The 10,772-nt window shown below is 40.8% G+C and overlaps 1 protein-coding gene across 1 annotated transcript; it reads right to left on the bottom strand.

Annotated features, from left to right (window-relative positions):
* Positions 1–3,229: 3,229 nt before the first annotated feature.
* TEX36 (testis expressed 36) lies at positions 3,230–9,949 on the bottom strand. The gene is made up of 4 exons (XM_015632958.2): positions 9,821–9,949; positions 8,810–8,941; positions 6,673–6,753; positions 3,230–5,355 (listed from the first exon to the last, which is right to left on the bottom strand). The coding sequence occupies exons 1-4, from the start codon at positions 9,869–9,871 to the stop codon at positions 5,098–5,100; spliced, it is 522 nt and encodes a 173-aa protein (XP_015488444.1). The 5' UTR covers positions 9,872–9,949; the 3' UTR covers positions 3,230–5,097.
* Positions 9,950–10,772: the final 823 nt, after the last annotated feature.

Here is a 10,772-nt window from a genome sequence, read left to right on the forward strand (position 1 = left end):
TCCAGTCTTTTCCAAGTCTTTAAACCTAGTGCTTAACTTGGTCCATGAAATATTCTGCAATATGTTGATCATGCTGGGTTTTAATTTCAACTTAACTGAAGAAGCATTGTTAAAAAGAAACACTATAGCCCAGGGGAATCAGGAAATTAAACTTTATTTATTTGGTTTGGCTTTCCCATAAGTAGACAGAGCCATATAGCATCTGATTACCCTGTGAGGGGAGACACAGCTTGAAAAAGAGCCCTGCCAATGTGCCACTGAGCCATTGATTAATTAAGCTATAAGATGAGGAGGTCTGTCACTTAGGGTCATTAATGCATGCCTACGATGCCATTTGAGGCACGAGTGTCTGGTTAATACCATAGGGCCTGAGCCCACAGCAGTTTACATCTGGGCACAGGACTTGACACTTGTGCTGCTCTGTTTGCATGTTAACATTGCCATTTGTAGGTGTTGGAATGTACTGGGCAGTCTAAACACAACCTCCCTTTTTGGGGGTGGTGGGGTGAGAGAGGAACAGGAGACCTTTATTTTCAATCTATTTTCATAGCATTGTTTGAGTTACAAAATCTGTAACTCAGTATTTTTGTGGGATCACAAAAACACATTCTCATTGTTATTAGAGTAGTGCTATTCTATATTTCCCACAGCAAGGGATTAAAAGAAAAGGTATTCCTAAGATTCTTCTGATTTTCTGAAGTGGTTCAGGCAACCTGGGAAAGCACCACGCTCTACCTGGCCTGCCAGAGCTGCAGCATTTTGTTTGCAACAGTTAAACACTGGCTTGTGAGAAAGCACAGGGTTTTCCCTGGTTCAGGGGGCTGGGCACTCACCTGTGAGCAGGCATTCCTGAATTCCTGACTTCCAGTCCTTGCGGTCCCAGAGGTCTCTGCACACTTCTTTCCTTCTGTTTGAATTAAACTTACCTGTTTCAGACTACATTTTTTTTTCTGTACAACACATTTCAAAAATGACAATTTGAAATACTTCACTTTCAGATGAATATACTGAAGAATAACAAGCTTGACCAGACAAGAGGTATCGTGCTTTTCATAAAAGCAGCTGCCTGTCCAAATCATAAATTAGGTGTTTTACTGGTTCACTCACACCCACTATGGCTAAATATCCAATTTAAGGCCAGTTAGGATTGCTTCCCTGTTGAATGGACTTCCCTTTAATTAGATATTCCACAGACAATGCTTTAACAGCTTGTTATTTTATTACTTTGTTGAGGAGGCAGGAATAAACCAAGAAATTTGGGATGAGGCAGCTCTGTATAGCTCTTTCCCCCTCCAGAGTGGAATGGGTCTCTATCCTTGCCATCTACTGCTCATTAGATAATGTAGCAGCAGCAGGAGAGTCTTAAGGAAAAATAATAATAATAATAATAATAATAATAATAATAATAATAATAATAATAATAATAATAATAATGTTTGTGTGCTCTGGTTTGAAGACAGAGATGCCTAAGAAGTTTCTACTTAATTTCAGAATTTCATTTCTTGCCAACCAGCGTGGCCAGTGTATCAACATAAACACTTCCATCAGATACAGGCCTGCACTCTTGGTTCAACATCAGCACCACCACAGTTATACCAGTACTTTCCTCAGTTAGGGAAATGTTAAACCAGTAAAAGAGTATTTAAAAACGCTTAATATCATTCACACATGAACTATATCACTGTAAATAAATAAGCATCAACTTTGGGTTTAGAGAGCTGGGCCAGTCACTGTGTAACTGTGCAGCACAGGGAAGGAAAAGGACTCATCCCCAGTGCCATGTCCACATCAAGTTACTTCTCTCTAACCTTGAGAGTACAAACTAAGGAACAACATTTCAGCTACATGGAGTGATTAGATTATGCACACAGTGATTAGATTAACAGCAGATGACTTGGAAGTCAAACTGCTTCATCCCCACTGAATTACCAGCTCCAGCAGCAGCAGAACTCCCCCTTCCAGTGCTTCCCACAGTCCCAGCTTAAACGACTTCTTTAAGTCTTTAGAAACCAAGTAAACAAAAGACAAGATTTCCATTTTCCCCCCTATTGTACCAAACCCAATCTGCTCTCATAGAACACCAGGGTCTCTAACGACTGTAAACAGCTTTCATTGGTCACAACACCTCAGAAATGAAGCAGCTATAAGAGGTGACATCCAGCTTACCAGAGCATCACGGGCTGAGCAACAGCAGCTTTGGGGGAGACCACGTCCTCACATCTTCTTATCAGCAAGCAGGACAGAAAGACAAAAAAAAAAACAAGCACAATTTAAAGAAGTGAACATAACACTGCAGACACAGGCACAAGACCAGGCACAGCTCCACCGGCCACCTGGGAACCAAGCCCCTTCAGCCAGGGCATGGAAACTGCAGTAGCAAACTTGTAACTCTTCAGCTCGGCTCTATTAACCATGGAACCAGACAATACCCTGAGCTGGAAGGGCCCACAGGGATCACCAGGCCCTCTTCTGGCCCTGCACAGAAACCCCAACAGTCCCCGCCTGTGCGCTGTCCAAACCCTCCTGGAGCTGTGGCAACCTTGGGGCTGTGCCCATTCCCTGGGAAGCCTGTTCAGCCCTCTGGTTTAACTTTTTAAAATGGATTTTGTTTGAGTTCTGTGAATTTAAGTAACACATTGAAAACACTTTTAAATTAACACAAAAAAGATTTCCTAAAAATGCTGCATAGGCAGTCCCCTACATTGATGCAGGGAGAAAAAACAGAGGGCAACAATTCTGCTTGGAAAGGATTAGAGGATGAAGGCTGTTGTTTCAGTAAAGAGGGTGTTTGGGTTTGATTTTTTTTAAAATAAAACAATGCACAAAATAAGTCCATCCTTATCAGCAGCACTTGGAACAGTATTTGGCTTGACTTAACCCACGGTATGCTTATTCTGCTGAGCCTACCTACACCCATCTGATCCAAATGAACTCCCAGCCAGGAGCACTTTCCTGCATTGACCATAAAATTTTAGAGGACTTACCAGCCTTATTTCAATCTCTTCCATTCCCAAAGAAACAAACAAAAGAAAAATCCATGTTCAAAGATGTTTTAACTCAATAGGACCTTCCTCACAGAGACATTATTATCACAAAAGTAAACAAACCGAGTTTTTTACTTTTTATCCAAAGTACACAGATTTATCTGAGGATTTCATTATTCATTTCCAAATTCAGTGTATTGTGTCTCCTGTTATTTACTCAAGAAACACTGGCACAGCATGAGATATGTGGGAATCACCTGCTTTATTCAACCCAGCACAGTGTATTTCAGTTTATATGGGTTCCATGATCTCTTCAGTTTCTCCTCCGCAATCTTTATTACAACATAGTTGAAAATATCTATTAATTCACAGGTACTTTTTTTTTAAATCCACATTTTAATCAAAAATGGAAAGAAAAAAAATAAAAAGAGGAGAAAAAAGAAATCTGGCGTGTTTCTATTGGTGTCTTAAGGCATAACAAACTACAGCAATTTATTTCACCACATCCAGTTGTAATGCTAAACCACAGATAAACATTACTAATGGAGCAAGAATGTGTTCCTTCCTTCTGATGGAGGTCCAAGATTGCCCTTTGGAGTTTGCCAAACAGCATGGGGCACTTCATTCACCATGTGATTGGCACACACTTCAGTTCTGAATCAGTTTGGGGATGAAATTGTTGGCTAAAGCTCTGGAAATTCTGACTCTGGAGCTGTCTCAGGCAGGCTGTCTTTACTTTGAGAAAAAGCAATTCTTTTTAATAGCACTGTGTTACTTGGCTTCTTATTTGGTTTTACGTTGTTCATTGATGGTCTGGATTTTGATGTACTGTACAGCACCCCAAGAACTCTAACAGGGGGAACTCCATTTAAAAAAATGAGTTTATTATTTCAACATGTGCTAATAAATATGCTACACATTTGGGGAATATAATCCCATCTATTTTGATGGCACACAAAAAGGCCATCAGCCACTGCATGCTGACACCAAAAAATGCATCTGTTCACTGAAAGGCAGAAATGTAATTTCTTAACTGAGCTCATGTTCAAGGCAGCTCTTACAATGCAGGGAATTCTAAGGGTCAAGGGTTTATTTTTCCATTTTTCTTGTAAATAAAGGAAATTATCTCATAAACTTATGATTGATTTTTTTAGTCAACATTATTTTGCATAGCAACAAGCTTATTTGTAGGATATTTTAAGACATAGTTTAGCTTATTATTTTATTGATATTAATGGAAATGATCCAGAAGAGGAAAACACATCATCTGGAGGTCTGACCCTACTGCCTGCCACATCCTATCATCAGTGAATATTCTGGGAGCAGAGTGCTTGGAGAACTGGGTTTGAATTTCTTGTTTTACAAGTAACTATAAAATCATGAGTTCTTTTAAGATCCAGTCCACCCCCAACTCAAACCTCCATGCAGCCTTCCATTTCAGCTCAAGTTTTTTTCCCCCTTACAGTCATGAGTCAAATGTATGAGTGCACAAATGTTGTTCACAACACTCTCTTTTTTCACTTTTACAACTGCTGTGCTATAGCAAAACAAGCCACTTTGCACAACAATCTAATGCCCAGCTTCTTTTTTATCTACTTTCTCTAATGGCTGGTCACCTGCCTTCTCAGCCAGCCATGAAACCTTCCAGAAATGTTTCTCTCTTACCTGAACACACAGGGGTTTGGCTCCCTGCTGTGGTAATCCCTCGAGGATCCAGTTTCATTATGCTCCTGTGTCAATACAGGTGCTGTCAGCTGCCTGAGGTGCAGCCCTGCCACTGATTCAGAAGCTGAAGGAGCTTTTATATCAAGATGAGGGTCAACCAGTATCAGGTAACACAAGCACAATCCCTATCTCTGTTCTCCTAGTAGAGGTATGTCTAAAAATATGCACAATCTTGTTTTTCCTTATAATGCTCCTCTTCTTCAAAGGTTTTACAGTAATATATATTTTCAGAGCAACGTAAGGCTGTTGATCACAATGAACTATCAACCGTACTGCCACGTGCACTTTACATAAATGTTTATTCCTTCATTGTTTTGAGTAGTGAATAGTTGAGATTTGGTCAGTCAGTGCTCCAGAGGTGTTCTGCTGATAAAGATGGACTCTATGGCTACACGGCTTTGTCATCCTCAGGAGCAGATTTGTCACAGCACTGTTTTTGGCCACTGCACTGGTTTTGGGTGTGGTGCTTGGGATAGCGCCTGCAACACCGGCTCTCGTTTCCAGGGGTCTGATCTGCCACAAAGGAGGTCTGATAAACTGTTACAAAGCCTTCACTGCTGTTCCGGCCTGGTGCACGAGCCCACTCGAAGAAGTTATGGGAGTTCTGTTTCTGTTTCTCTGGATCCAACTTCCTCAGGCCCATGCCCTAGGAAAAAAAAAAAAAAAAAAAGGGAAAGAAAAATTCATGTAAACATATGACTTCCAGTCACAGCTTCACAGATGAATCTTGTAACAGTCATTACCCCACTGGGAAGTGAACGAAGCTGTTACCACAGTGATTGCAAGAACTCACGGTTGATCTTTAGCAAGTTAAAAATAATATTGTCAGACTCGCCTGTATGAACATTTTTGGTTGCATATATAATGGGAAATCTGCTGACCTTCCACCTCTCAGTGCTAATAAACCACTTTTACTTTGCATTTCTGTAGCACACCATCTACTCAAGGCTATTTAGCTACACTCTGCTAAATTAATCTTCAGAGGCACCCAAAGAAATAGGTTAATAATTCTAGGTTTGGACTGCAATAAAGAAACTGAGACAGACCATGAAATCTGAATCTTCAATGCTATCCCTTGTGTGTCCAAACACAGAGAGACAGAGCCCGATTTTCACACTCCACAGCTCTCAGGAAATTTAGCAGGAATTATGGTTGATCAGTATCTCTAAAGCGATGAGACACTGCCCAAAGTGCACAGAAATTGAGGTTATTCAGTGGATAATGAATTCCAAAAAGTCTAGGCCTGACAGAGCCCAAAGTCAGACAAACTCCCTATATCACAATTCACTGCTTCCTCCTTTACTCATTATCCTGTGTACTGCACTATTTCTTTTGCTGCCCAGAATAATATCAACAATCTAAGGGGAATGGAAGAACATGAAACGCAGAGAAAAGCCAAAAAAAATTAAATTCTAGTCAAACTTGTGGCTTCTGCAACATACATTTAAACAGGTGTATTGTAAAGAGATGTGGGTTGGAATACAATACATTCTTGAGATGTACTGTAGGTATCCTATGGATTTTGGTTAAATTAATGAAAAATATGAGTCTGAACAAAATATTTGGGGCTGCAAATTACAAGTGTCTGAGATCTCTACAAAAATTCATTGCAAGGCAAATAACTTAGAACAGACTAATAGGACATTTAACTGGTTACAAAACCAAAACAGACATATTAGAAAATGCCTGTCAGAGGCCCAAATCATGGCTTTTTTCTTCCCTTTGAATTGTGCCATTTTCAATGACTGTGTGTGCTGCTGCACATCTATGATAGTCCCAGAGATGTCTCAGCCCTATACTAATAAAAAGTGTACTTTTTTTTGCTATCTACATTTTTCTCTTCTCACAAGTTTTAGCATCTATTTTTTCTTTTTCTGCAGGGGACAGAAAAGATGCTCTGTTTAATCTCTGGCACACCAATAGATCTGAAGTTGCTTGATTTTTCTCAGTGCTGCGTACTCACCAAGTCAAAATACTCAGCTGCATTGCATATGTCATGTCTGTTGTCATGAGAAGAGAACGGGAAATTGTTGTTTCCTGCTTCCTGAAAGAAATTATAGCAAAAAAATATGAATTTTCATAAATTCTGTTTGGAGTCTATTAGTCTTCCTTCTTATATTGTGAGATTACAGCTGCCTTCATTTTAGCACAGAAGTCACATTCCTATGTTAAATATCCACCTGCACATGATTTTATAGGGGTAATGTGGACTTCTAATTTTTTTTTAATAAAATAATCAGGAGGATTTGCTGAATATATACATGATTAATATAAAAATGTGAATTTTCGAGTAAGAAATGATACATTCTGTCTGCAAAGCAGCAAAATAGTAGATATATGTCAGGAATCCCTTTCTTGATTTAGTAGTAGGCCTAAAGCTAATTAAAATAAACTACAAAAGGGACCTCAAAACTGAATTAGTCTGTGATTTATGAACTGAATGTCACGGACACTGCTTGTTGCAGGGGAAGTGGAAGAGGTATTAATTGCTTAACTAATTTATAATCTCATTCTTTAATATGATGTTCATTCAGTCTCTAAATGAAATCAGAGTTTCAGAAGAAAAAGGACAACTGCAAAAAGAGCTATTTTAGAAATAATGAACATATCTGACTTTTTAAACGTTTGTTATGTATCAGTGCAATATCCCAACCGTGATATTCCCCTCCAAACAAAAGAGCAAGTTTTAATGTAATGCAGTCCAAAGGGAGTGTTTCAAGAGGAGGAGAACCTGAATGAGTTCTAAAGATCAATGTAACTGGAGGCCTGATCCAGCAAGAAGATTCACCAGACACAAAATGTGCCTGCACAGGGTCAGCTGCATGGTCAGATCTCAAACTATTTGGTTTACTAGGCAGATTCTCTTCCTTTTGTTAGGTGTATTCAAAAGTTCACTTGTCTCATACTGATTCACCCAGACTGTAATTCTGTGGATAAGCAAATTCAACAAATACATTCTCATATATGTGTTTAAAAATAAGCACCTCCTGAGTGTGTACATTTCCTACTAGAATATCTTACTGCAATTGAATGTCAATCTCAGATTTCAGGAATAGTATTTATTACCACTGCCTAAACAAACTTTCTCCAATTGTCCTATTTTAGCCTTTAGTGCATCTTCGTGCTCTCACCACTGGTCTCAGATTAATTCTCAATTTATGACAGGCAAGAATTTCCCTAATTCTATATAAAAGTGGAGGGCTGGTAAAAACAAGACATGCAACTTCAGATGAAGTCACACTGGTGTTGGTAAAAGGTCCCTCTACCCTGGTTCTGCTTTTCAGGCAGTGGCTAAGGCCAGATGTTCCACTGAAAGATAGATGTAATATTAATATTAACACAGTGTACACTCATGTTACAGTATAATCTCCTTTTCAGTAGCTCCAAGCTTCCCTTTTAAATATTCCTTCCAAGCCCTTCATTTCTGCCCTTCACTACAGCAAAACCTGTGAAATGACCCCACTGTAATTGCTGTGCTTATAGAAAATGAAAATAGAAAATGTTCTGTGTACAAAATGGGTGGCTAAAGCAAAGCTCAGTGTAATGATAGAAAAAGGACATGAAAAGGTGCTTATAACACTACAACATTTTAAATACTTGTGATTTTAAAAAATACTGTATTTCCTTTAACCCTACAATTTTTCAGAAATCTCATTTTTAATCAAGCCTCACAAATTTTTGAAATAAGGCGCTCCTAACTTTTTAATGAATAAAGAGAACATTCCTTTGTGTAAATATACTGAATTGCCGACATTCATTGCCAAACAGCTCATCAAATTTCCATTAAACCTTCTTACAGGGCTTTACACACAGGCTGTGGGCTGAGATTGATCATAATGTATTCGGTGTCTCAATAATAAAAGAGAAAATCAGCAGTAATACAGCAGGACTTTGAGCAACTAAAATTATAAGTGAGTAACAGGGAAATATGTTTCCTCCGCAGCACAGGCAGCAATCACTCCATCCCCTGAGGCACAAAGTCTGCCAGCCCGCTGTGACTGCTCCGCTAACGACCCTGAGTGCTACTCTTACTCACAGCTTAGCGAGTGACAACTTGAAAAAGAGCTCCGAAAAGCGGCTGTGTTGCCACAGGAACTCACCTGCACTCGAGCTCTGTATTCCAGTGGCATTCTATGTTCCTTGCCCTGGGCAGCTGCCGAGTTCAGGACATGTCTTAGTGAAGCGCTTGTTGTTGATTCCAGCTCGCCCTGCTCCCCTCCAACATGAACAAACTAGAAAATAATGGAGATTATGACCCTTTAAAATAAAAGCCAACTAAACAAACCCAAACAACTAAAACAAACAAAAAAAACAGCCGCCGCCCCCCCCCCCCCCCCCCCCCGAATAAATCTGATCAGAAATGTGGGCAAAATGGTATTTTCCCATTTATTTTTTATTACTTGGATTGCAGCAGCACCTAGTGGCATCTGGAAAAATGAGGTGCCTCACACACACACAGCACAAGCCCTACCAAAAAGACCATCAAACGTAGATAAAATAACCAGACAAGAACTTTAGGAATCTTCGAGACAAGAATGTCCAGGACCTTCCTGAAAATTGTTTATACAGCAATAACCACCAAGGAAAACAACGACCTTCCTCCCCTTCCTCCAGTGCTATTCCTACTGTTGTACAAGTTTGAAAGCACAATTTTTTTGGCAACAGCTCAACCAAACATCAAACCAAAGAGTTCAGAGAGTGAGGAACAGCCTGTGCCAGGAGTGCCACAGTGCCCTGGGATGCCAAGATGACCCAGCCCAGTGTTTCTGATGGGATCACACTATTCTTCTGGAGGCGAGAACTAAGGTGAACCTTGGCTGGAGTTCTCCAGGACAGAAGGAAAATCAACCAGGGCTAACTATCAAATAAGAGATCTCCAGCATTGCTGGAAAGCTGGAAAAAAAAAAAAAAATCCAGCCAGGGTTACTTTGCAAGCCAGAATTCTTACACACTTCCTCTCTCTACGTAGGACACTTTCTCCTCATAAACCTCAGGAATGGGAAGACTCACTTCTGACTAACGGCCAGAGTCACCCTTAGCATGGTGCTTTTTTGAGAGTTTAAGCATGAAGAAGCCCTGTGGGGGGCACAGGGGTCCTGCTCGGCCCTTACCCAGTCGCCAGGGCGCCGGTCAGCGGGCTGGCCGCACCCGTCCTCAGACATTGCTCGGTGTCACTGCCACCCCAGGGCACGCTGGAAGGGCCACTGCGGTTCCCTGGCGACCTGCTCGCAGAGCTGGCGGTGAGTAGAACCCTCCCCTGTGACCTCAGAGACCCCCCCCCCCGGTGTCTCAGGAGATCCAGCAACCAAAAGCAGCGCCGGGAAACGGTGCTCCTGCTCATGTGCTGCAGGGGAGAGGGAAATAACAGCTCGTCAAAGGATTGAATGTTAAAAACAAATCAGTTCTGCACAATCACTTCAGTGACACTTTACAGCCTGAATAGGAATGTGTGGGGAGAGCTGTGTTTGAGGAAAACCCAAAGGACGTTAGAGATAAAATTTTTAAGATGTAACTTCCTGCTCTCTTGAAAATGGCTTTATGCATACACACATCTTAATTGAACACACGCCCAATATTTACAGAAAACCTGGCTGCGCCTTAAGGATTTTTTTGCTTTTGAGTTTAAGTGCTGGCTTGGAAACATCCCAACTATTTAACTGCAGCACACTTGGCTGCTGTATAACAAACCAAGACTTGGCCTCCTTGGCCTTGACAGACTGTGAAAACATGACATTTGTGTCCTTTTTGGCTTCAAACTAACAGAGACTAGGTTTAGATTGGATATTAGGAAGGAATTGTTCACTGTGAAGGTGGGCAGGCCCTGGCACAGATGCCCAGAGCATCTGTGGCTGCCCCTGGATCCCTGGCAGTGCCCAAAGCTGGGCTGGATGGGGTTTGGAGCATCCTGGGACAAGGGAAGGTGTCCCTGCCATGACAGGGGTGGCACTGGATGATCTTTATGGTCTCTTCCAGCCCAAACCATTCTGTGATTATATGTATATATATGTGTGTGTCTGTGTGTATTAAAAGATGTATGTGGCTTTAGATAGCTATAGATGTAAT

The sequence above is a fragment of the Parus major genome, chromosome 6, assembly GCF_001522545.3.
Source record: "Parus major isolate Abel chromosome 6, Parus_major1.1, whole genome shotgun sequence".
Classification (NCBI taxonomy): Eukaryota; Metazoa; Chordata; class Aves; order Passeriformes; family Paridae; genus Parus; species Parus major.

Coding starts and splice junctions, on each gene's coding strand:
- TEX36 (XM_015632958.2), bottom strand. CDS start 9,871: ATGTCTGAGGACGGGTGCGGCCAGCCCGCTGACCGGCGCCCTGGCGAC. Junction 6,754..8,809: donor AATACAGAGCTCGAGTGCAG/GTGAGTTCCTGT, acceptor AATTTCTTTCAG/GAAGCAGGAAACAACAATTT. Junction 5,356..6,672: donor CAGCTGAGTATTTTGACTTG/GTGAGTACGCAG, acceptor TTTTTTTCCTAG/GGCATGGGCCTGAGGAAGTT.